The sequence below is a fragment of the Pristiophorus japonicus genome, chromosome 10 (genome assembly GCF_044704955.1).
Source record: "Pristiophorus japonicus isolate sPriJap1 chromosome 10, sPriJap1.hap1, whole genome shotgun sequence".
NCBI lineage: Eukaryota > Metazoa > Chordata > Chondrichthyes > Pristiophoridae > Pristiophorus > Pristiophorus japonicus.
The window spans coordinates 98621706-98648877 of NC_091986.1; the positions used below are offsets into that span (position 1 = coordinate 98621706).

Below are 27172 nucleotides of genomic sequence, written 5' to 3' on the forward strand. Positions count from 1 at the left end.
GAAATTCAATCATGTTATGGTCACTCATTCCTAGAGGATCTTTTACTCGGAGATTGTTTATTAATCCTGTCTCATTACAAAGTACCAGATCAAAGAAAGCCTGCTCCCTGGTTGGTTCCACAATGTATTGTTCAAGAAAACTATCCCGGATACACGCTATGAACTCTTCCTCAAGGCTACCCTGGCCAATTTGCTTTGTCCAATCAATATGAAGGTTAAAATCGCCCATGATTATTGCCATTCCTTTTTAACAAGCCTCCATTATTTCTTGATTTATACTCCGTCCAACATTGTAGCTACTGTTAGGGGGCCTATAGACCATGCCCACCAGCGACTTTTTCCCCTTATTATTCCTTTTCTCCACCAATACTGATTCAACATCTTGATCTTCTGAGCCAATATAGTTTCTCACTAATGCTCTGATCTTATCCTTTATTAACAGAGCTACCCCACCTCCTTTTCCTTTCTGTCTGTCCTTCCGAATTGCCCTGATAATTAAGGATGCCAAAAGGACAAAAGTAAGAAAGGATTTTGACTCTGAAGATCAGGAAGTAGAATCATTATGGGTGGAAATAAGAAATAACAAGGGGCAGAAAACAATTCTGGGAGTAGTTTATAGGCCCTCTAAGAGTAGATGTACCATTGGATAGAGTATTAATCAAGAAATAATAGGAGCTTGTAACAAAGGTAATGCAAAAATCGTGGGGGACTTTAATCTTCGTATAGATTGGGAAAATCCAATTGGGTAGGATAGTTTGGAGGACGAGTTCACAGAATGCATTCGAGACAGTTTCCTCGAACAATACATCATGCAACCAATCAGGGAACAGGTTATTTTAGATCTTGTTTTATGTAATGAGACCGGTTTAATTAGTAATCTCATAGTAAAGTTTCTCTAGGAAAGAGTGACCATAATATAACCAAATTTCACATTGTGTTTGAGTGACATTCTAAAGTCCAAAACTAGATTTTTAAACTTAAACAAAGTCAATTACATAGGAATGAGGAGAATTTATAATGGGGAATAAGGAAATGGCAGAGACTTTAAACAAATATTTTATATCCGTCTTCACAGTAGAAGACACAAAAAAAGCATACCAAAAATAGTGGCAAATGAAGGGGCTCATAAGAGTGAGGAACTTAAAGTAATTAATATAAGTAAGGAAAAAGTATTAGAGAAACTAATGGGACTAAAAGCCAACAAATCCCCTGGACCTGACGACCTACTTCCTGGGGTTCTAAAAGAGGTGACTGCCGAGATAGTGAGTGTATTGGTTGTGATCTTTCAAAAGTCCCTAGATTCTAGAATGGTCCCAGTGGATTGAAATGTAGCAGATATTACCGTGTTATTCAAGAAAGGAGGGAAAGAGGAAACTACAGGCCAGTTAGCCTGATATCAGGAAAATGATAGAATCCATTATTAAGGAAGAGGTAACAGGGCACTTAGAAAATTATAATATGATTATATGAGTAAACATGGTTTTATGAAAGCAATATTGAGCTTGACAAATTCATTAGAGTTTTTTGAGGATGTAACTAGCAGGGTAGATAAAGGGAAACCAGTGGATATAGTATATTTGGATTTCCAAAAGGTACAAGATAAGGTTGTTATGCAAGGTAAGGGCACATGAGATTCGGGGTAATGTATTAGCATGGATAGAGGATTGGTTAACAGACAGAAAACAGAGAGTAGGAATAAACCGATCATTTTCAGATTGGCTGACTGAAATTGATGGGGTGTTGCAAGATTCAGTGCTTTGGTCTCAGCTATTTACATTCTACCTTAATGATTTAGATGAAGGGACTGAGTGCAATGCATCCCAGTTTTGTGATGATACAAAGCCAGATGGAAAAGTAAGCTGTGAGGAGGGCGCAAAGTGCCTGCAAAGGGATATAGCCATGTTAAGTGGGCAATGAGGTGGCAGATGGAGTATAATGTGGGGAAATGTGAGGCTATTCACCTGAGAATTCACTTTTAGAGTGGAAGCAAGTCTTCCTTGATTTCGAGAGACTGCCTATGATGATGATGATGATGGACATTTGGGGGTACTGTGCACAGTTTTGATCTCCTCATTTAAGGAAGGATATACTTGCCTTAGAGCAGGTGCAACAAATGTTTACTAGATTGATCCCTGGATGAGAGGTTGTTCTATGAGAGATTGAGCCTTTACTCTCTGTAGTTTTGAATAATTGAGAGGTGATCTCATTGAAACATAAGATTCTGAGGGTGACTGACAGGATATATACTGATAGTTTGTTTCCCCTGGCCAGAGAGTCTAGAACTAGGGGTCATAGTCTCCGGATATGGGGTTAGCTTTTTAAAACTGAGGAGGAATTTCTTCACTCGGAGGTTTGTGAATCTTTGGAATTCTCTGCCCCAAACAGCTGTGGCTTCTGAACCGCTGAATATATTCAAGACTGAGATAGATAGATTTTTGGACTCTCGAGGAATCAAGGGATATGGGGATTGGGCGGGAAAGTGGAGTTGAGGTCGAAGATCAGTCATGATCTTATTGAAAGGCGGAGCAGGCTCAAGGGCCTTATGGCCTACTCCTGCTCCTAATTATTATGTTCTTATAAAATAGTGCTGCCCATAGACTGTCTCACACTAAGTCCTACTCATTCTTCACCCAAGCTGTTACAGATCTACATTGGCTCTCTGCTCCTTAATGCATTGAATTTGAAGTCCTCATCCTGATCTTCAAATCCTGCCATGGCATTATCTCATCATAACTGCTGCCTTCTCCAGCCTTAAGTCCTTATTCAAATAATTTGATCCTCTGCCTCTGGCTTTCCATGCATCCACTCCCTTTGTATCATCATCGGTGGCAGAGCCTTCAGCTACTTTGGCCCCACTCAGCAACTCCCTCCCTCTACTCCTCCATCTCGCCACCTTCAAAAGCCTTTGTGAAACCAATCTTTTCAACCAATCTTTCGGTCACTTATTCCAACTCTCTGACAATGGATCCACATCTATTTTTTCTATGTTAGATGGTTGTTGTGATTACATTTTGTGCAAGAGAAATAAATTAGATTTTACTCTAAAAGAAAGACTTCCATTTATATAGTGCCTTTCACGACCACCGGACATCCCAAAGCACTTTACAGCCAATGATGTACTTTTTGAGGTAGTCGCTGTTGTAAATGTGGCAGCCAATTTGCACACAGCAAGCTCCCACAAACAGTGTAATAATGACCAGATAATCTTTTTTAGTGATGTTGATTGAGGAATAAATGTTGGCCAGGGCATCGGGGTAGCTCCCCTGTTCTTCTTTGAAATATTGCCATGGGATCTTTTACATTCGCCTGAGAGAGCAAATGGGGTCTCGCTTTAACGTCTCATCCAAAAGATGGTACCTCCGATAGTGCAGCATTCCCTCAGCACTGAACTGAAGTGTCAGCCTAGATTTTTGTCCTCAAGTCTCTAGAATGGGACTGGAACCCACTTCTGACTCAAAGAGGCGAGAATGCTACCAACCGAGCCACTGACTGACACATTCTAATTGTTTCTATCAATGGTACAGAACAAAATGTAAAGTTGTTTAAAAATGTTTGCCAGTGGCCAAAGGCAAAAAAATGCAGATGCTGGAAATCTGAAACTGAAACAGAAAATGCTAGGAGCACTTAGCAGGTCAGTCAGCATGAGGAGAGAACAAATGAGTTAACTTTTCAGTTAAGGGCCCTTTGTCAGAACTGTAAAACATCACTGATAAATAACATTTAAAAATGAACAGGAACACTGCTGATAATAGGCTCCCGAGGTATGGAAAGTGGTCCACGTTGTCCAGGGCCACGCCGTGGATGTTGATGACTGGGGGACAGTGCTGTGTGGCGGGGTCAGGTTGGTGGAGGACCTTTGTCTTACGGCTGTTTCGTGTAAACAGTTTTAAAGTCCTTAACAGCCAACAGAACAGGAACAGAGTTTCAACCTATCTGTCTTGCTTGGTTCTAAACCCACAAAGGCAAAATTTCAATACTTGAATTTAGAAAACAACCGGTTTGAGATTTCTCCCTTTCTATCTCTCTCTCTCTCTCTCTCAGAAGTAAGTTACTGCTATATGTTTTTCAATTCTTTCAGTCCAGGTATCTGCTGCACCGCTTTCCTTACCTGCGCCGATTTCCTTAACTCGAGGGAAGGTTTTTCAGGACAGGCCACATACACTGGCCTAATCAGAACTGGAGTAACTCTCAGCTGGCCAAACTTCTCTAAATGGCCAGAAGTGGCATAGGTGTCTGCTAACGCCCCTTTGGCTGAAAAAAAAAACTGACTTAAAAAATTCGTAACTAACTGAGTTACGCAAATTGATTGGAGAAACTGGGGATTTTTAAGTTAGGCCAGAAAAAGCTGCCTGCTCCAACAACGGCGCAAATACTGGGGAAAATTGAGCCCATAAAGAGGAAGAAAGAGAAGGATATGTTGGTAGGGTTAGAGGAGGCTCGTGTGGAGCATAAATACCGGCATAGACTCCGAATGGCCTGTTTCTGTGCTGTAAAATTCGAAGTAATTAATAAGTTCAGTTGTATCATGTAAGTTTGCACAGAAAGTACACGAGTGGTCCTAGAAATAGTGGATGCATTGGTGATCATTTTCCAACAGTCTATGTACTCTGGATCAGTTCCTATGGACTGGAGGATAGCTAATGTAACACCACTGTTTAAAAAAGGAGGGAGAGAGAAAACGGGTAATTATAGACTGGTTAGCCTGACATCAGTAGTGGGGAAAATGTTGGAATCAATTATTAAAGATGAAATAGCAGCGCATTTGGAAAGCAGTGACAGGATCGGTCCAAGTCAGCATGGATTTATGAAAGGGAAATCATGCTTGACAAATTTTCTGGAATTTTTTGAGGATGTAACTAGTCGAGTGGACTTGGGAGAACCAGTGGATGTGGTGTATTTGGACTTTCAAAAGGCTTTTGACAAGGTCCCACACAAGAGGTTGGTGTGCAAAATTAAAGCACATGGTATTGGGAATAATGTACTGACGTGGATAGAGAACTCGTTGGCAGACAAGAAGCAGAGAGTCGGGATAAACGGGTCCTTTTCAGAATGGCAGGCAGTGACTAGTGGGGTACCACAGGACTCAGTGCTGGGACCCCAGCTATTTACAATATACATTAATGATTTAGATGAAGGAATTGAGTGTACTATCTCCAAGATTGCAGATGACACTAAGCTGGGTAATGGTGTGAGCTGTGAGGAGGATGCTAAGAGGCTACAGGGTGACTTGGACAGGTTAGGTGAGTGGGCAAATGTATGGCAGATGTAGTATAATGTGGATAAATGTGAGGTTATCCACTTTGGTGGCAAAAACACGAAGGCAGAATATTATCTGAATGGCGCCAGATTAGGAAAAAGGGAGGTGCAGCGAGACCTGGGTGTCATGGTACATCAGTCATTGAAAGTTGGCATGCCGGTACAGCAGGCGCTGAAGGCGGCAAATTGTATATTGGCCTTCATAGCTGGGGGATTTGAGTATAGGAGCAGGGAGGTCTTACTGTAGTTGTACAGGGCGCCTTGATGAGGCCTCACCTGGAATATTGTGTTCAGTTTTGGTCTCCTAATCTGAGGAAGGACGTTCTTGCTATTGAGGGAGTGCAGCGAAGGTTCACCAGACTGATTCCCAGGATGGCAGGACTGACATATGAGGAGAGACTGGATCGACTGGGCCTGTATTCACTGGAGTTTAGAAGGATGAGAGGGGATCTCATAGAAACATATAAAATTCTGACGGGACTGGACAGGTTAGATGCAGGAAGAATGTTCCCGATGTTGGGGAAGTCCAGAACCAGAGGACACAGTCTAAGGATAAAGGGTAAGCCATTTAGGACTGAGATGAGGAGAAACTTCTTCACTCAGAGAGTTGTTAACCTGTGGAATTCCCTACCGCAGAGAGTTGTTGATGCCAGTTCATTGGATATACTCAAGAGGGAGTTAGATATGGCCCTTACGGCTCAAGGGATCAAGGGGTATGGAGAGAAAGCAGGAAAGGGGTACTGAGGTGAATGATCAGCCATGATCTTATTGAATGGTGGTACAGGCTTGAAGGGCCGAATGACCTACTCCTGCACCTATTTTCTATGTTTCTATGCAACCATTCATGTGAAATCCCTTAAAGGCAGGAACATTTTTGAAAGCAAAATCAGTTACAAGAAAACTCACAAATGGCAACACATTTCAGTTTCTGAAATGATTTAAAGTGAAAAATACAAGTGTAATCCGGGACAGTACTTCCTTCTTCCAATGTCGGGTCACAGTTTTGAAGTCTTTAACAGCCATCAGAGCAGGCACACAGCTTAAACCGATCTGTCTTGCTTGATTCTAAACCCACGTCCCAAAGGCAAACTTTCAATACTTGAATTTAGATAACAACCAGTTTGAGATTTTTAGATAAGAAAAGAAATTATGTAACAATTGGGAAAATATATTAGCGATGTTAAGTTTAATTGAATGGATTATAAAAAATAAAACTGCATTACTTACTTTTGCTGCTCCTATTTGATCTTTACGAAACTTCTCCAGTGGTGCAATTAAAACATCATTGGCATTCTGAATCTAGAACAGAAATGCAAAATAGAATTTAAAATTGATATTGCAGCTTACACTAATCAAACTGAATGCTTTATGCTGAAATTAAACTACAATCAGTGATTTAAACAAAGCATCAAAAGTGCAAAAATGTGCAGAACTTAATTTTTCCATACATCTTCTACGGAACTGTATACGTGTATTCTCACATTGATGATTTTATTGTAACAATGTGGAAAGGTTGCTGAAAACAACAAAGAGTCTTTTAGAAGACTTTTAATACAGCTATAGAAAAAACATTTACATCTAGAGAATGATACAATTCCATCAAAATAATCATGAAATAACAGGGGGCTGAAATTTCCCTGCTGTGAGCCTGCCATTAACACTTCCGGGTGGGCGCAAAAGTGTTTTTGCCTGGGGGGGCGCTACCGGCTCCCATGAAAATCCATTAGCGCCGTGCCCCGCTGATCATCACCGTGCGCGGTGACCCCTTTCCGCCCTGTGGCGTAAATTGGCCAGCGTCCCATGAGGACGCCACAGGTGATGCCTGCACCAGCCTCGCGGGCCACAAACCGGGCCGCACACCTGTCGCGGGGTGAAATTTAAAAGGGAGGTGCGCTGCACGCCACCCTTTTTTTTCTTTTCGACTTACAGTTGTGCCGCTGTGCTACATTGTCACGGGGTCCAGGCCGCGATTGTGCATTCCGGAACTCTGTTTGGGTGCTGGGCTGGGTCAAGGCATCCCTTAGCCCTGGTGGTCCAGTGGAAGCCATCAAAGGGCCTGCAGAACTCACAGAGTCCCTCCCCTTTAACGGAAAGGGAGGGGTGTTGAAATGCATCAGCTCCGCGATGCGCCTGGTCGTGCCCCCTATTCCGCCCCGAAAGGAAATGGAGCACGCGACATCGCGCTCCACTTCCTGTGAGGGGTGTTGGACAGCTTTCTTGCTCTTTTCGCTTCGTTGCTTCAAACATCGAAATTATGCACATACTCAGTTGTAGTAATGGCAGGATTAGGTCTTTTAGTTAAACATTGGGGTACCTGGGAGGGGTAGCACCTCTGAGAGTGGACTTGTCGTGCTCTTCGGAGTAGTTCCTCTGCCTTGGTCCCCACCTGGCATCCAACTCTCATCTGTGGCTCCAAGTAGCTGTAGCATGCACAGTGGCCACACCCCTGTAAACTGCTTCAACAGGCAGGCTAAACCAGATGAGGGTAGCCGATGGGTATTATCCCTCGGTGACTTTTGGGACCCGCTCAACCCAGCATGTGAAGTCTGTTGCAGTGGATTGGGCGGAGGAAATCAAGTTTGATCCAATGGCCATGAAGGTGGAACAGCAATGCACTGTGGAGTGTATAGGGCATGGCAGAGCACGAAAGACGTCATGGCCATCCACTGCAGCCAACAAAGTCTTCAGTTGTACCAAATCTTGGGCCACTGTGCACCGGCCTTCCCACTTTAAAAGCATCTATGCACAGATTTGTGCTAACCATCATCCATACTTATACAAACCCAATATGAAAATTACTGAGACATAAACACTTCGCAAAGCCAGGTCTCTGCTTGTGAGATGCACATCTTCCAATTTTGAGTCTCTCCTCAAACAACTTTCTCTCACATCTCATATAAGAAATTAGGCCTTTGAACTCTATATTTCATACATAGTATCAATGGTACATACAAATAATTAACACAGACGATGTCAACTAAACAACCATTGTCCTGAAATCATGTCTAACTGCTTCATGAATTACTGTACACAAACCAGATGATCAGCAGGAGTTTGTTCGATTCCAAGCATAGTACCCAAGCATAGTACCATTGATACTATGCGAAATGAGCAAGAAGGCTGTCCAACATCTTGGTGACCCCGACGTGATTTTCAAAAGTTCGTTGGCTGAGTTGTTCGAAGATGTGTTTCTCTTACATCGGTTCGAGGGGTGATCATTCTCTTAGTTATCATGACTTAACGGGATCTCCAGTTAGTAATGGAAGGATCAGGGAATATTCCAGATGAGGTCCGATCATTTCTAAATGAGTGGATTGAGTCAAAAGGGAGCCCTTATGGGATAGGGCAGGAAACGACGACAAGAAGATGGAGTGAGACATGGCAATCCTTCGTGCAGAGTGTCCAGTTAAAAAAGATTAAAGTGTTAGGGTTGAAAATTGATAGAAAGAGAAAAACGTTAGTGTTAGTATCTAATGCTGGGGGTTCAAAAGTTAGGAGACGAGGCTGAGGCTAGAGATAGAGAAGTTTCAGAACTCTCAGAGTAGCCAGCAGGCAGCAGCTAGGAAAGAAATAGAGAACTGGCGATTTCAGTCACTTGAAGCAGCCAGGACTGTTCTGACGCTGGATCAGCAGCTTGCTGATGAACAGAACTGTAATCAAGATCTTGAGAAAGGAATATCTAAGCTGCAGCTGATGGTGGTATTAGGTTGCCCAGCAGAGACAGCAATTGATAAAGCCTGGTGGTATTTGGAGGATTCTCCGGATCTGAGAGTTGAAAAGGAGATTAAGGGGCAGGGGGAATGCCCATTGTTCCCTTTTGTACCTTCTTTATCTTCTCCGGAGCTTGAAGCCGTGTGGTTCGTGTGGCAACATTAGGTATGGAAGTGGAACAGTTAGATGCCTCTTAGGTTCCTCAGGCACTTCACACCCCGCAACATTACATACGATTCTCCGGTAATGCGGAGAGTGGGGGAAGCACACTTGGGCAAAGAAGACCAGAGCAGGATCATGATTCCTCTACTCCTGTAAGTGGTTTTGGGGATTCCTGGTATGAGCGAAGAGGGGTAAAGTTACAGGACATGAGAGCTATCCTTGGTGAAGTGGGACCTGCACTGCTTCAGGATCTTAATAAGTTTGCCCAATGGTGGTGTAATATTCTGGGATAGTGGCAGTCAGGGGACATATCAGAAAAACAGAGGGTTCACACAATTCTGAGAGCTTTAGAGAATCACAGGGGAAAGGTAGTAGGTTTTGAAACAACTTCTAGGTCCTTGCTTGGTAGAATAATAGTTGCGATCTTTGGTGCTCACTCAGGGCCATAATTGAAGGACCCAGGGAAGCGGGGGAATGTATATTCCAGTTGTGTAAAAGTTTGGGAAGTAATTGGATTGCTATCAGTCATTATAGGGATAATACACAGAGTGATTATTTTGATTCTTCTACCCACTTCAGTAGTTCTGTAAGTTGATGCCTGGGGCGGGGTCCATAGTTTTGATAAATGGTTGGCAAGGGTAGAAAGTTCGTATCAGAGAGCTGCAGGAATTTCAGTCATGGAAATGAGAAAGGGGTTACAGTAATGGAAGGCAGAAGGGCCTGAGTTGATGAATCCCGTGAGGAGTTGCATAAAAGGAGCAGGACCAGGTGGTGCCTGGATCCTGACCTGTCAGTTGATAGAGGACAGGGATAGACAGGCTAAAGAATTAGAAAAGTTAAAAGAAAAGTTGAAGAATCAGGAAAAGGAAGCAAGATTCACAGACAGGAATGATACCGCGATTCCGTTGGAGGTCGGGGGTAGATTCCACAAGTGAGGAAGAATTGCTATAGGGATGCCGCGCCGCAACCACACATGTCCTTTCTTTAGGACCCTTACTTCAGGATAGGGGTGGCCATACCCTATCAAGACATGTGTGGAAGGGCAGTGGGAAATTGACACAGGGTCTGCCGGACAAATGATGGTTGAGGTGGTCCTAGAGGAAGGGGATTACGCTCTTCAGAGACAGTACCCCATCACCCCAGGTGCACTAAACAGTTGGAGATGCAAGCCTGTGGGAGCAAAAGCCCATATTTCTGAAATGCTTTGCTTTCGGCGCAGTTTGGAGATGAAGTAGCTTTTGGATCAAAGCAGGATGTCTCACAATATAGGCTGCTAGACGATATGGAGCCATTTAGCCATTCAAATGTGTCGATCTGATCACCTGTGTGTTTACAGTAATTCATGGCAAGGGTCGCCTGTGGTGGTGAGACCTGATTTCAGGACAATGGGTAGCTGGTCATTTAGTCTACATCTGTTGGTACCATTGTTTTAGGTTCAGAAATCACAAGTGCAGGGCATTTCTGAACCTAAAACCACCCAACTCTGGAGCAGCAAAGCAGCATTACAGACAGCTTAAGGCCGAGGTCCAACAAAAAACCCATGACCTAAAGAATAGATGGTGGGTGGAGAAAGCACAGGAGATTCAGCAGCTGGCCGACAATCATGATATGCAAGGATTCTTCACCACAGTCAAGACCACCTACGGCCCAAGCACCCAAGGCCCCACCCCACTGCTGGCCAAGAATGGGGAGACACTCATCAAGGACACCGAGGCAGTCAGGACCCGCTGGAAGGAGCACTTTGATGATGTCCTTAACCGAGACTCTGCCTTTGACTCGAGTGTCCTCGACTCCATCCCACAGCATGCTACTCGCCACCATCTTGGCAAAACCCCAGCCCTGCACGAGGTAGAAAAGGCCATCTGCCAGCTCAAGAACAACAAGGCAACGGGAGTGGATGGAATCCCCGCTGAGACACTAAAGTATAGCGGAGAGGCACTATTGGCACGAATGAATGATGTCATCTCTCTCATCTGGAAGGAGGAGAGCATGCCGGGAGATCTCAGAGATGCAGTAATTGTGACCATCTTTAAAAAAGGGAACAAGTCTGACTGCGGTAACTACAGAGGAATCTCCCTGTTATCAGCCACTGGGAAAGTCGTCGCTAGAATCCTCCTCAACCATCTTCTTCCTGTGGCTGAGGAGCTCCTCCCGGAGTCACAGTGTGGATTTCGTCCACTACGGGGTACAACGGACATGATTTTTATTGCACGACAGCTACAAGAAAAATGCAGGGAACAGCACCAATCTACATAGCCTTCTTTGACCTTACAAAGGCCTTTGACACTGTCAACCGTGAGGGACTGTGGAGCACCCTCCTCCGTTTCGGCTACCCCCAAAAGTTTGTCACCATCCTCTGTCTGCTCCACGAAGTCATGCAAGCCGTGATCCTGACCAACGGATCCATCACAGAACCAATCCACATCCGGACCAGGGTCAAGCAGGGCTGCGTCATCACGCCAACCCTCATCTCGATCTTCCTCGTTGCAATGCTCCACCTCACACTCAATAAGCTCCCCGCTGGAGTGGAACTAAACTACAGAACCAGTGGGAACCTGTTCAACCTTTGTCGTCAAGACCGTCCCAACTTCTGTTGTTGAACAACAGCACACAGACGACGCTTGCATCTACGCACATGGAGACTAAATTCCCAAGTCATAGTCAACATCTTCACCGAGGCATACGAAAGCATGGGCCTTACACTAAACATCCGTAAGACAAAGGTCCTCCACCAACCTGACCCCGTCACACAGCACTGCCCCCCAGTCATCAAGATCCATGGCGCGGCCCTGGACAATGAGGACCACTTTCCATACCTCAGGAGCCTATTATCACAGCAAAGGCACTTCGACGATGAGGTTCAACACTGCCTCCAGTGCGCCACCGCAGCCTTTGGTCGCCTGAGTAAAAGAGTGTTCGAAGATCAGGCCCTCAAATCAGCCACCAAGCTCATGGTCTACAGGGCTGTAGTGATACCTGCCCTCCTGTATGGCTCAGAGACGTGGACCATATACAGTAGACATCTCAAATCGCTGGAGAAATACCACCAACGATGTCTCCGCAAGATTCTGCACATCCCCTGGGAGGACAGACGCACCAACGTTAGCGTCCTCGATCAGGCCAGCAACCCCAGCATCGAAATACTGACCACACTCGACCAGCTCCGCTAGGCAGGCTACATTGTTCACATGCCTGACACAAGACTCCAAAAGCAAGCGCTCTACTCGGAACTCCTACATGGCAAGCGAGCCCAAGCTGGGCAGAGGAAACATTTCAAGGACACCCTCAAAGCCTCCTTGATAAAATTCAACATCCCCACCGAGACCTGGGAGTCCCTAAGTGGACCGCCCTAAGTGGAGGAAGTGCATCCGAGAGGGCGCTGAGCTCCTCGAGTCTCGTCGCCGAGAGCATACAGAAAACAAGCGCACGTAGCGTAAGGAGCATGCGGCAAACCAATCCCACCCACCCTTTCCTTCAACGACTGTCTGTTCCACCTGTGACAGAGATTGTAATTCCCATATTGGACTGTTCAGTCACCTAAGAACTCACGTTTAGAGTGGAAGCAAGTCTTCCTCGATTTTGAGGGACTGCCTATGAACGAATGAATAAATTTAAGACAGAAATAGACAGTTTCTTAAAAGATAAAGGGATAAGGGGTTATGGGGAGCGGGCAGGGAGATGGAGCCGAGTCCATGATCAGATCAGCCATTATCTTATTGAATGGCGGAGCAGGCTCGAGGGGCCGTATGGCCTACTCCTACTCTTACTTCTTATGTTCTTAATGAGTACCATTGATACTATGCTTGGAATGTTGATCACCTGGTTATGATGATGATGATGTACAGTAATTCATGAAGCAGTTAGACGTGATTTCAGGACAATGGTCATTTAGTCTACATCGTCTGTATGTTAATTATTTGTATGTACCATTGACACTATGAATGGAATATAAGAGTTCAAAGTCTTAATTTTATATAAGAGATGTGAGAGAAGGCTGTATGAGGAGAGACTCGAAATTGGAAGATGTGCGCCTCACAAGCAGAGAGCTGGCTTTGTGAAGTATTTGTGTCTCAGTGACTTTCATACTGAGTTCGCATAAGTATGAATATTTAAATAAAAGACCTGATCCTGACAGTACTACAACTGAGTGTGTGTATAATTCCGACGTTGAAAGGAACAAAGCGAAAAGAGCAAGAAAGTTGTCCAACAAAGGGCAGTAACCGCAATTTCGCTTCCGGGACGGGACTTCTGCACCAGTCACAGAATGTCCGCCCTGGAGAGATAACAATTCTCAATCGGGGCGATAGCCAATTTCAACCCCCAGGTCTCTTATTTTTGGAGCAACGTTATTAAAACCACATAAAAGCACAACTGGTTACCTTCATTGCTAGATTTCCAATGGAAGAAAGTTTTTCAGCCGACTGACTTTTGAACTTGCCAATACTGTCTTAATTTTCTCAGTTGTGGGCTTGACCCAGAATTGTCATTAAGATTTTGGCAAGGAGCAATTAACAACTTGTGAAATTTCACATAATTACACAATGCTATCCAAAAGAAAAATTCCCAGTTTTGGCACAAAATTGGATATTAGTTGTACTCTAGAATTAATCAATCGTTCTGTTCTTACAAATGTGAATAGAGTTTGGTACCCAGAACAAGTAGGTGATAATTATACTAGGCTGAAACTCCAGTGCAGTGCTGAGAGAGTGCTGCACTGTCGGAGGTGCCGTCTTTCGGATGAGACATTAAACCGAGGCCCCCTCTGCTCTTTCAAGTGTATGTAAAAGATCCCATGGCAATATTTCAAAGAGTAGGGGAGTTATCCTCGGTGTCCTGGCCAACATTTATCCCTCAATCAACATTACTAATTCATAATATCTTGTCATTATCACATTGAAGTTTATGGGAGCTTGCTGTGTGCAAATTGGCTGCCGCATTTTCCACAGTACAACAGTGACTACACTCCAAAAGTACTTCATTGGCTGTAAAGTGCTTTGAGACGTCCTGTGGTCATGAAAGGCGCTTTATAAATCCAAATCTTTCTTTCTTTATTGCCCTGCACTGGATCCCGACCTGGGTGGGAACAGAGGAGGAGCAGCAGCAGCCAGCCACCGGGGATAAAAGCCCAGTGCCACAGGACACAGAGCGGCAGTCCCGACCCGACCTGGGTGGGAACAGAGGAGGAGCAGCAACAGCCAGCCACCGGGGATAAAAGCCCAGTGCCACAGGACACAGAGCGGCAGTCCCGACCCGACCTGGGTGGGAATAGAGGAGGAGCAGCAGCAGCCAGCCACCACAGGGAGCAGCGCGAGCAGTAAGAGAGGGCGACAAAGGAGAACAGGGCGACTACATTCAACATCACAGGAAGGCAGGGAAGTGATTGGTTGGTAAGTTTTTCTCTCTCTTTTCTTACTTTAAATTAAGGGCCTTAATTAGGGTCCGGGATTAACAACTAAAAACAAATTAATTAAATACATTATAGATGGCAGGGCAGGCAATGTGTCACTGCTGCAACATTGTGGACGCTGGTGGACAACACTGAGGTCCACGGAGACCACATTTGCAGCAAGTGTCTGCAGCTCGAGGAACTTCGGCTCCGCGTTGATGAGCTGGAAACTGAGCTGCAGACACTACAACCATCAGGGAGGGGGAGAGTTACCTGGATGTCGCAATCCAGGAGCTAGTTACACCAATTAGATTAATTAATTCAAATTCGATCCATGGTCAGGGATAGGAGGGTGTGACTACGAGTTAGGAAGGTATGGGGACTCAGGATGGAGTGATGAAGGAGCCTCAGCCCTTGCTCTTATCCAACAGCTTACTCCCTTTTTGGACGAGAGCAGAGACTGCAAGGAGGATGAGCAAACTGACCACAGCACCGTGGTACAGGGGGCCATTCAAGTGGAGGGTGGAGGGGGCAGAAAGGAGTAAAAAGAAATGTTGTAGTGGTAGGGGACAGTATCATTAGGGGGATAGATACTGTTCTCTGCAGCCGAGAGCATGAGTCCTGAAGGCTGTGTTGCCTACCTGATGCCAGGGTTAAGGACATCTCCTCTGGGCTGGAGAGGAACTTGGAGTGGGAGGGGGACGATCCAGTTGTCGTGGTCCACATGGGTACCAACGACATAGGTAGAACAAAGAAAGAGGTACTGCTGAGGGATTATGAGCAGCTAGGGGCCAATTAAAAAACAGAACCACAAAGGTAATAATCTCTGGATTACTACCTGAGCCATGAGCAAATTGGCATAGTGTAAATAAGATCAGAGAGTTAAACACGTGGCTCAAAGACTGGTGTGGAAGAAATGGGTTTTCGATCATGGGACAATGGCACCAGTATCGGGGTAAGAGGGAGCTGTTCCATTGGAACGGGCTCCACTTTGACCGTGCTGGGACTAGGATCCTGGCGAATCAAATAACTAGGGCTGTCGAGAGGGCTTTAACTAATTAGTGGAGGGGAGGATTCAGGTGAGCGAAAATTTAAAAAGTCAACGAATAAGGAGAAGGCAATAAGAGCAGGGTAGCACTGGAGGAAATGAAAACCAGAGCGTGCCAGGAAGGGACAGAATGTATAAACATAACAGAAAGTGGGGTCAAAGCAGGAAAAAATAGTTTAAAAAAAAAATTTTAAGCTCTTTATCTGAATGCACGTAGTATTCGTAACAAAATAGATGAGTTAATGGCATAAATAGATACAAATGGGTATGACCTGATAGCCATTACAGAGATGTGGTTGCAAAGTGACCATAACTGGGAACTAAACATTCAAGGGACAGGCAAAAAGGAAAAGGAGGTGGGGTAGCTCTGTTCATAAAGGATGAGATCAGTGCTTTAATGAGAAATTATATTGGCTCAGAAGATCAAGATGTTGAATCAGTTTGGGCGGAGAAAAGGAATAATAAGGGGAAAAAGTCACTAGTGGACATATTCTATAGGCCTCCTAACAGTAGCTACACTGTTGGACGGAGTATAAATCAAGAAATAATGGAGTCTTGTAAAAAAAAAAGGCAATAATCATGGGCAATTTTAACCTTCATATTGATTAGATAAAGCAAATTGGCCAGGGTAGCCTTGAGGAAGAGTTCACAGAGTGTATCCGGGATAGTTTCCTTGAACAGTACGTTGCGGAACCAACCAGGGAGCAGGCTATCTTCGATCTGGTACTATGTAATGAGACAGAATTAATAAACAATCTCCTAGTAAAGGATCCTCTGGGAATGAGTGACCATAACATGGTTGAATTTCAAATTCAGTTGGAGGGTGAGAAAGTTGGATCTCAAACCAGTATCCTAAGCTTAAATAAAGGAGACTGCAAAGGTATGAAGACAGAGTTGGCTAAAGTGGACTGGGAAAATAGATTAAAGTATGGGACGGATGTTGAGCAGTGGGAGACATTTAAGGAGATATTTCATAACTTGCATTAAAAATATATCCAAGGAAAGACTGTAAGAGAAGGGATAACCATCCGTGGCTAATTAAGGAAATAAAGGATGGTATCAAATTGAAAATAAGGGCATACAATGTGGCCATGACTAGTGGGAGGCCAGAGGATTGGGAAACTCTTAAAGCCAGCAAAGAATGATTAAAAAATTAAGAGAGAGGGAAGATAAGATTATGAAAGTAAACTAGTGCAAAATATAAAAACAGATAGTAAGAGTTTCTACAAGTATATAAAAAGGAAAAGAGTGGCAAAGGTAAATGTTGGTCCCCTAGAGGATGAGACTGGAGGATTAATAATGGAAAACAGGGAAATGGCAGAGACGTTGAACAAATATTTTGTATCGGTCTTCACTAAAAACATCCCAATAGTGGATAATCAAGGAGCTGTAGGGTGGGACAAACTTAATACAATCATTATTACTAAAGAAGTAGTACTTGGTAAAAAATAATGGGATTAAAGGCGGACAAGTCCCCTGGACCTGATGGCTTGCATCCTAGGGTCCTAAAAGAAGTGGCTGCAGTGATAGTGGATGCATTGATTGTAATCTACCAAAATTCCCTGGATTCTGGGGAGGTCCCAGCAGATTGGAAAACCGCAAATGTAACGCCCCTATTTAAAAAAGGAGGCAGACAAAATGCAGGAAACTATAGACCAGTTAACATCTGTCGTTGGGAAAATGCTGGAGTCCATTATTAAAGAAGCAGTAGCGCGATATTTGGAAAAGCATAATTCAATCAAGCAGAGTCAGCATGGTTTTATGAAAGGGAAATCACGTTTGACAAATTTGCTGGAGTTCTTTGAGGATGTACCGAGCAGGGTGGATAAGGGGGAACCAGTGGATGTGGTGTATTTGGATTTCCAGAAGGCATTCGATAAGGTGCCACATAAAAGGTTACTACACAAGATAAAAGTTTGCATTGTTGGGGGTAATATATTGGCATTGATAGAGGATTGGCTAACTAACAGAAAACAGAGAGTCGCAATCAATGGGTCATTTTCCAGTTGGCAAACAGTAACTAGTGGGGTGCCGCAGGGATCGTTGCTGGGGCCTCAACTATTTACAATCTATATTAATGACTTGGATGAAGGGACCGAGTGTAATGTAGCCAAGTTTGTTGATGATACAAAGATGGGTGGGAAAGCAAATTGTGAGGAGGACACAAAAAATCGGCAAAGGAATATAGACAGGCTAAGTGAGCGGGCAAAAATTTGCCAGATGGAGTATAATGTGAGAAAATGTGAGGTTTGCCATTTAAAACTGAGATGTGGAGGAATTTCTTTTCTCCTAGGGTTGTAAATCTATGGATTTCTCTGCCCCAGAGAGCTGTGGAGGCTGGGTCATTGAATATATTTAAGGCTGAGCTGGACAGAATTTTGAGCGATATGAGAATAAAGGGTCACGGGGAGCAGGCAGGGAAGTGGAATGCGTCCATGATCAGATCAGCCATGATATTAAATGGCGGAGCAGGCTCGAGGGGCCAAATGGCATACTCCTGCTCTTATTTCTTATGTTCTTATGATAAAAGTAATTTGATCCTGCAGTTAATTTTACATACCATATGCTGTTCCCTCCAGAGTAAATTATTATTTCTCCCTCAAGAACTTGACTTTAATTGGAACTTAAGAATTATGGCCGTGAACATGGTGGAAGCTAAGTTCCACCCAAGTGCCGCCCAAAGGATCGCTGAGATACCTGACGGTACTTTGGGCGGGAGTTTCGTGGAAAAGTCCTGGAAAGACGGCCTGGCAACAAAAAAGCGACTTACACCCTGCATCTGGGCGGCAGCTGCCAATCACAGTAGCAAATGCAATCCTGGGCAAAGTACCACTGAGGATTGAGTCGGGCCTGGGGGGGGCGGGGGGAGGGGGGGGGGCATATAAAAAATTTTAAAATTCCAAAAAAAAAACACTGGACAACCTTCAGGGGACCCCATTCACCTGAATCACTGGAGGAAAAAAAAAGAAAAATTGCCTTTTTTTGCAATTCTTCTTACTTACCGTTGAGGTTAGAACTGCCTCCAGGTGGCGGTCCTTCCCCCGCTACAGTGGACTCCCGCCTGGACCAAACTGGCAGCTCGGAAGGCAGGAGGACACTCACTCACGTTGTGCGCCAGCGGACGTTTCCCAGCAGTCTTCCCTCCCCGCTGGCGTGAGGCCTGCACCAAACTCACTTGGAGGGGAGACCGCCTAGAAAACTCGGCAGCAATAAGTCCACCAAGTTCAGGGCCTAAGTCCCTGAACTAAAATGACTCCAGAATCTGATTTTGAACATCCAAATAGCTTAAAATGCTTTCTCAGAGGCAAAGTCATCAAATTGCTATCTGTGCTATTCAGTTCAAGTATTAGATTTGAAATAGGTTAATAAACAGCTGCCAAAACCATGGTGCCTGTCAACGGGGAGGAAGCGAGCATGGGTCCATGCTTTCTCAGAGGCAAAGTCATCAAACTGCTACCTACACTATTGAGTTAGGGTGGGATGTTCATGATTGGCAGTGCTAGTTTTCAGCTTTCAAAAAGATTCTTCAAACATTACATTGGGTATTTTGTGATTGGTTCCTGGTTCCTGGATTGTACTCCTGTGTGTATGTCTGTCTCAGTGTCTCACAGGTGTTAGTACTTAGAATGTTTACATTTTCTAACTTTCAGTCAGATGCACATAATCAGGTGATAGAGACTTTGTTTGTCGTCAAAATTCAACTGATTTGTTTTATCAAATAAGAATTCAAATTAGGCTGAGGAAAGAGACTGTTGGTATTTCTACTAGCTTAAGCTTTCTGAAACTTATAGAACACAATTCAAACAGCAACTAAAGATACAACAGGTGCATCAGTATAGTCCGTCATTTTTATCTCTGTGTCTGTCTCTCACATACGCACATTTTCTACTTACAAAAACACAATATAATTTTACCTGAAAAAGCTTTTGAAATTTGAGAAACAGCTAAATAAATTTTACTTGAGGCTGCAAGAGCAGTACTTCAGCATTTGGCTGGCTTACATGCTACTGATGTTCTCTGAGAAATTGTATATACTACAAATGCTCAGACTTTGAACCTGTCTGCAGCTCAAAGTCACTGTTCTAGGTAAAAATATCAAATCCAAGCACAAGTTTGGAGTGATAGGAGAAACTTGAATGAGGTTCTCAAAGATACAAAACAATTCAATTGATAAATGTAATCATATTATTGTGAAATATATCAATTTTAGTTTTTTCTGTTAAGAGTTTAAAACCTTATTTTGGATATTAGAAATTTCAGTTAATCAGAGGGGAAAAAAATTGTGTAACATGACTAGCTCATCAGCAAACGTTGACAGTTAAATGCTGACAGGTTTGACATTTCCTATTGTGAAGTTTTTATATTGTTCAGTTCAAAACAATGGCCCGTAATTTGTGGTCAGCAGCAAAGCAAAAGCATTCACCGCTGGCCCCGAAGAAAGCTACCCACAAAGATCTTGCGATCTCTTTGGCAAGAAGTTCGGCTTTTCCGATGTTCAATTGAGATCAGTGCAGCATAGTGGGGAATTCTACAGCTCGAGCTGCTGTGACGTCAACAAGCTCTCTAAGCAGCCAATCACAATGCAGAATTCTCTCAGGAAGTTATTCTAACTTAAAAAAAGGTTGAGAGAGAGGTTAAAACAAAGATTGGGGATCTCACATGGGGAAATGGTAAACCTGAAATAAAGATCAACAAACTTTTAAAGTTCCTTAAATATTATAATTTTTATTAAAATGGATAAATTTGACACTCCACAAAATTAAAATTAGTATTTCAGGGCCATAATGTTTGTTTAGCAGTAACTGCGCTTTAAAACCCCAGTTACACCTAAACCAACAAGGTCCAACATTTAATGGGGTATTTAACAACGATATTTCCACGGACGTGTCAAAGTTTTCATCAGTTTCATTGATTTTCCCTGATTACCGGCTATGGTGGGGTGGGTCCACAGCACAGATTGTGTCGGAGTAGTGAATGATTGACCGCAACTTCGGGATTTTCACGTTAGGATGCGTATGCGCTACATCCTGAAGTTACGGTCATTTTCAAAGGTGCAATAACAGCAAACGATGCTTGTTTGCTGTTATTATCCACCGCAAATTCTGGGCCATTATTTACCAGAAATAGTAAATCTTTCATTAGCTATTTGCTTATCTCTATTACTTTTCTAAATAATTCTGACGATGTATAACATAGTACAGGAATTACAGTGCTACGGGGATAGGGCAGGGAGTGGGACTAGCTGAAGTGCTCTTGCAGAGAGCTGGTACGGACTCGATGGGCCGAATGGCCTCCTTCTGTGCTTTAGGAAGACTTTCACCTTCATTTTTGGCGGTTTTCTCAGTGGTACAGCTGTTTTTAGTAGAGAAACTGCGCAGCAAAAGTTTCCCCCTTACTTTTTGAATGGTACTGCCCACATCTCGAAACGCATGCTGGGAGCACTGCCGAGAAAATCGCTAGGGTGTATGTTTGGCCTGAACAGAAGCCCGTCCAGATCGCCGAGGGAACCGCCCTGTGAAAGCTGCTTAAACCGGGCGGTAGGTGAGTACTCTGCAAGGAAAGGCAAGTTAAAGGTTCTTTATTTTTTTTAATTTATAGAACGGCGATTAACTGTAAAGCTATCTTGTAAATACTTTTTAACTTTTTTTTAAAAAAGTGAATTTTTTTTTAAAGTTTTCCCCCCTCCTTAGGCCCAACCGCAGCCTCGGAGTAAATTTTAAAAAATATTTTAAGAATTTACCTAGTTTCGCCTTTAAACGCCGAGAATACTTGTGCAAGATCCATTTTCTCGCCAGGCGATTATTTTTACCTTAATTATGGAAATTCTCGCCAGCGTTAGTTGCAAAACATTAGCGTTTTTTCTGGGCAGGCAATCGGGCATTGAGGGACTCTCGGGAAAGTTTAACCCGATGATTCTACAGTCTCTATTTAGACCAATTTCACAGAAAATAGTTTTCTTTAATATGCCATAAAGCTGATAAACAACCACCATAGTAAGGGCATGTGGTGTAACATCCCACAATATACACTCCATCAGTTTCTTTAATCACTGGCACTTTAATCATCAATGTGGTTCTTAGTCCGCCCAAGAACAATTTCTAAGTTTCCAGCTGGTCATACAGTCAGCAAGCATTCAGCTCAGAGGCACCATTTAAAATTGCCATGCTGGTGAGAAGAGCAAGTGCCAACTGTAAGAGTAATCTGTTAACAGCAGCAAGCTGCTCCTACAGGCTCAACTCGTACTCCACATTTATAGGCAGTTGAATTCCAATAAAGTTTAAACAGTGCCAGTGACCTGAGTGTATGATCAGCTATAACAATAATGAGCTGCAAATTTCTTAGACAGGGCGAGAGATGCAGAACACGAGCACACTAATTAAAATTGACTATGACTAAGAAAAATATATCCTGCAACTGCCTTCAATTTTCAGCAATTTTGCTGACAGCAGACTGATTAGTGTTTAAACTTTCTTGCCTATCTAGGTTCCAAAAAAAAGTGCATTCACAATTACAACATAGCAGATCAGGCTGCATCTGTCAAGAGAGAAACAGATAATGTTTCAGATCGATGACCTTTCGTCAGTTCGGGCAAAAGGTCATTAACGTGAAATATCGGGACTGAATTCGCGGCTCTTACGTGCGCGTACGAAGTGCACGCGTTCCCATAGGGACCCCGCAAGTTCCGGGTTTAGGCACGCACTGCACATGCACTGAAACCTGAAACTTCCAATCTGTCAAGAATCGTCTTGACGGATCGCACACATCCGAAAGAAAAGGGCCTCCGCAGGCAGAGAGTTGGGCTATTTGCCCAACTTCTGCCCAGTAAATGTTCTTGAAATTCTTACGCTGGTAAAAGCAGGCATAAGGCCTGCTTTTACCAGTGCAACAGTTTTCAAAAATAGAAAAATAAAATGTTATCACTCATTTATATATTAAAACCATGTCCATTAAGGTAAGTTTATTTTTAACCCAGTTAAAACATATTAAAAAAAATTTCAAAAGAATAAATTTATGTTCAAAATATTTGCATTTTAATTGATTTTAAATATGTAATATGTTTTAAAAATAAATATATTTAAGGTGTGTGTGTGTTTTTGGGGGTATTCCCATTCATACTTATGGCAGTTCCACAGAAACAGAACTCACCATAAGTGTGAATTAGGATCCCCTACTTTCATTGGTTGGGCCGGCCCTCGTAATCCCAGGGGTGCTTGCGAAGCGCCTGTGCTCCTGGGATACGGGGCCTCCACGCAGGCCTGGACGTAGAGGCCCAGGTCCGCAATTCACCGAAGCACCCGGACCAGCAGGTAAGTCTGTAGATTTTTTGCAGGTCGGAGCATCCCCCCGCCAGACTGCAAAATGTGGGCCAATAACTCAGTTTTTCGCTTCACAGATGCTGCTTGGCCTGCTCAGTATTTCCAGCATTTTCTGTTTTTATTTCAAATTTACAGCATCTGCAGTATTTTGCTTTTGCACATTATGGCCCCAAGTTTCGCCATGATTTGCTCCTGATTTTTAGGAGCAACTGGTGTAGAACAGAGTATCTTAGAAATCGGAATTCTCGCCATTTAGTTTGCTCCAGTTCTAGTCAGTTAGAACAGTTTCACTTTGGAACAGAATTTTCTTTTCAAAAGGGGGCGTGTCCGGTCACTTACGCCTGATTTCAAAGTTTCGTCAGTGAAAATTTACTCCAAACTAACTTAGAATGGAGTAAGTGAAGATTTTTGTACGCTCGAGAAAACCTTGTCGACACTTTAGAAAATCAGGCATAGGTTACAAATCAGGCGTAGGGAATGGTGGGGGGGGGGGTTTAAAGGGAAGTTTACAAAGTTTACAAACATTAAACACTTCAGTTTTACAAATAAAGAGCCATCATCAATAATAAATGATAAAAACATCAACAAATCAACCAATAAATCAATCAAAAAAAATGAATAAGAAATCATTTTTTAAAAATCAATAAATAAAACATTTTCTACTTACCGACTGCAGCACCGGGAGCCCTCCAACAGCATGCTGGGATGCCCGCCCCCCTCCCCCCCACCCCCTCAGTGTGTCTCTGTCAGTGTCTCTATCTCTCTGTCTGTCTGTCTGTGTGTGTCTCTCATTCTCTGTCTGTCAGTGTCTGTGTTTCTGACAGCGAGGGGAGGGGGAGGAGGGGGGTAGAGGGAGAGAGGGGGGAGCAGAGGGAGGGATGGGGGAGAAGGGGGAGGGGGGAGGGGGGAGGAGGAGAAGGGGGAAGGGGGAGGAGGAGAAGGGGGAAGGGGGGAGGAGAAGAAGGGGGAAGGGGGGAGGAGGAAAAGGGGGGGAAAGAAAAAGGGGGGAAAAGGAGAGGGGGAAAGGAGAGGGAGGGAAAGGAGATGGGGGGAAAGGAGATGGGAGGGTAAAGGAGATGGGGGGAGGGAAGGAGATGGGGGGGGAAAGGAGATGGGGGGGGGAAAGGAGATGGGGGAGGGAGGCTGAACGGGCCGGGCCCGGCCGGGCCCGAGACTTCGGGCAGGGCCCAAGACTTCGGGCAGGGCCCGTCCCCAGCACCAGATTTACAGGTAGGTGGCGTTGGGTCGGGTCGGGATCGCGGGTCGGGGTCGGGGGGGTGGTGGGAGGGAGGTCGGTTAGGTTCGGGTCGGGGGGAGGGAGGGAGAGGGAGGTCAGGTCGGGGGTAGGGAGTTCAGATCGGGTCCAGTCGGGGGGGGGGAAGCGGGAATCGGGTCGGTGTCGGTGTTGGGTCCGGTGCGGAGGCGGGGGGCGGGGATGGAAGCGGGAGTTGGGTCGGGTCCAGTCCGGGGGGTCAGGTTGGGTCCGGTCCGGGGGCGGAGGGGGGGGGGGCGGGGGGGAAGCGGGAGTCGGGTCGGGTCCAGTCGGGGGGGGTCGGGTCGGGTCGGGTCGGGTCCGGGGGGGAGGAGGGGGAAGCGGGAGGAGGGTCGGTGTCGGGTCCGGTCCGGAGGCGGGGGGCAGGAAGCGGGAGTCGAGTCGGGTCGGGAGGAAGCTGGAGCTGGGTGTGGGAGGAGCCTTGTTCACGCAGCCCCAGTGAGGCCATTCGGCCAGGGCTAGGGCTGCGTGCTTCGGCCCCTCCCACACAGTTTTGGGCACCTGGAGCTACTGCACATGCGCGCCCACTGTAGTGCGCATGTGCAGTGGTCCCGGACCTGGCTCCGCCCCCTACAGCTCGTGCTGCGCTGCGCCGAGCTGCAAACGACCTGCAGGGAGCTGGAGAATCTGGAAGTTTTTTTTAGGCGCACTTTGTGGCGCGAAAAACGGACATCCAGGTCGGGCTGCCGTTCTAGGCGCGGCTCGAAACTTAGGCCCTATATTCTTAGCCGATTTTTGCATTTGCAGACCCGGTCAATGTTAATGAATGCTAGTCATCAACCTTGAAGCACAAACTTGCAATCATAGAAAGGACTGTATTTTTTGTAAACTTAAAAACAATCCAAAAGTTGCAATTTAAAAAATGTTTCAGTAACAACCCATGAATCTCCATAGGAGAGACATATTACTTACATTGGGTAGGCCTTCCTCATTCTATGAGTGGAGTTCAACTTGTATATAAACTGAATACTTCATGATCAAACAGGAGAAACCACTTAAGGCAATAATGCTTTACAATTTGATCATACAGCAGCTACTTTGGTCAGGTAATCTTCCTAACCATACATCAGTTTGTGAACAGAGGACAACAGAAACTGTGCAAATGGCAGGAATTAAAAAGGTATGTTCAATTCATTACCATTATATGCAGCAGAAAATAAGACATTTTGACCAAGATGGTTTCTGTGCAATAAAAGGAATAGTATCCCTGGTTTTTCTGGAGTACTCAATCATAAATGAAGGGTTAACAAACAAGACACGTGCTACAACTTCACTTTATATTGCAACTTTATCAACAGCTTGCACTTGTATAGTGCCTTAACCTAAGAAAACATCCCAAGGTTCTCAAAGCTTGGTCAAAGAGGTAAGTTTGAAAAGGTGCAGGAGGAGATGAAAGTCTTAAGGTAGTGTGGGGGAGGAAGAGAGAGAAAAAAAGAAAAGAGCATCTCACACGTCCCAAAGCGCTTTACTGCCAATAGAGTATTTTTGAAATATGGTCACTTTTTTAATGTAGTGAAACGTAGCAGCCAATTTGTGCACAGCAAGGTACTATAAACAGCAATATAATAATGACCAGATAACCTCTTTTGGTGATATTGTACAAGATACTGGGAGAACTCCCTTGATCTTCTTCGAATAATGCCATGGGATCTTTTACGTCCACCTGAGACGGCAGACGAGGCCTCGATTTAACGTCTCATCCATAAGATGGCACCTCGGAAAATGCAACACTGCTCCACACCACTATGCTTCATTGTCAGCCTAGGTTATGTGCTTTAGTCTCTGGAGTGGAACTTGAACCCACAACTTTATGACAGGCGAGATCCTACCACTGAGCCACAACTAACACTTTAGTGTGGGATGAGACAGTGAATTCAATGCAAGTCTTTTTTATATATTCTGGAAAAGTTATTGAAACTTACTAGATTTTGAATCTCTCTCCACTCAGATTTGAAAAGAAAGCATGAGTCGTGAGTCATGAACCAATCATGCATCATCGACAGGGCCCAGGTACAGAGGAGCGAGAAGGTTGGGGCGGATGAGCGGTGAGTGTTTGTGGCGAGATGCGGTGAATGTTTATGGCGGAGGAGTGGCAAGAGATTGTGGCAGAGGTGTGACAGATGAGGGTACGGGGCCCAGAAGAGCCGAGGGCCCAGGGGCAGCACGGGCCAGCTCACACTGCGAAATGTGTGCACACCAGTTCCGTGCAGCAGAGCAAGTCTCCAGTCGTCCTGGTTAACCCTTGCCACTGGACCAAGATCTAGCGCTGTCGAGCCCGTGTGGTGGCTGGTGTGCAACGGTCACCACAGGTTAAAAAAATTCACGAGCAGGCATCTTCCACCCCCTCAATTGGAGTTCAGGACTGGAACGCCGGGTCCTCCATCGAAACACCTGTGAACTCGTGGAAGCAAGTCATCCTCGTTCGAGGGATCGCCTATGATGATGATGATGATGATGATGATGATGATGGTGCAACATTGTTATTTTTCTTTGGTAACCAATAAAACTTTCAACATTGTATCAAAATACCTTGTTCCAGGTATTCCATCCTAACACAGATGAGGCTGCACACAGGGAGGTTAAAGTAACAGTGACCTCAGTCTTTAATAAGACACTCCAGAGTGAGGAACAGGCCTTAGAGGCCGGCTTATATACAGTGCTCCCAAGGGATGCTGGGATCCCTTGGGACTTCAGGGGATGAGCTCCCTGGTGGCAGAACATGGGGGTGCATGCTTTACAGATACCCAACACCAGGGATCTGAACTACTGTGAAAAACTGTCTAGACACTGACAGGAATTAAAGGGGCATCCACAAACTAAATGTCGACAGACATCTCTCATTTTTGTCACACGTGTATTTGGACTTTATATGGGGCAGCCTTACATGGCTATTGGGGCCGTTATTTTCTCAGTTTGAGTGTGCTTTGTTGAAGACTGAAGATGCGTGAAATGTGTTATTGTCTGCAATTATGACCGCCATTAAATTAGTATCGCTTGTATCATTGTTCATTGTGATGCAT

General features: G+C 44.6%; 1 protein-coding gene across 2 annotated transcripts in view; it reads right to left on the bottom strand.

Moving 5' to 3' along the window:
* Window positions 1-27172, bottom strand: part of LOC139275038 (rho GTPase-activating protein 42-like) — a 608898-nt gene that overhangs the window by 261073 nt on the left and 320653 nt on the right. For both annotated transcript variants that reach the window (XM_070891940.1, XM_070891941.1), the window contains exon 4: window positions 6484-6555. In XM_070891940.1, the coding sequence (XP_070748041.1) occupies window positions 6484-6555 (72 nt within the window). The remainder of the gene's footprint in view (window positions 1-6483; window positions 6556-27172) is intronic.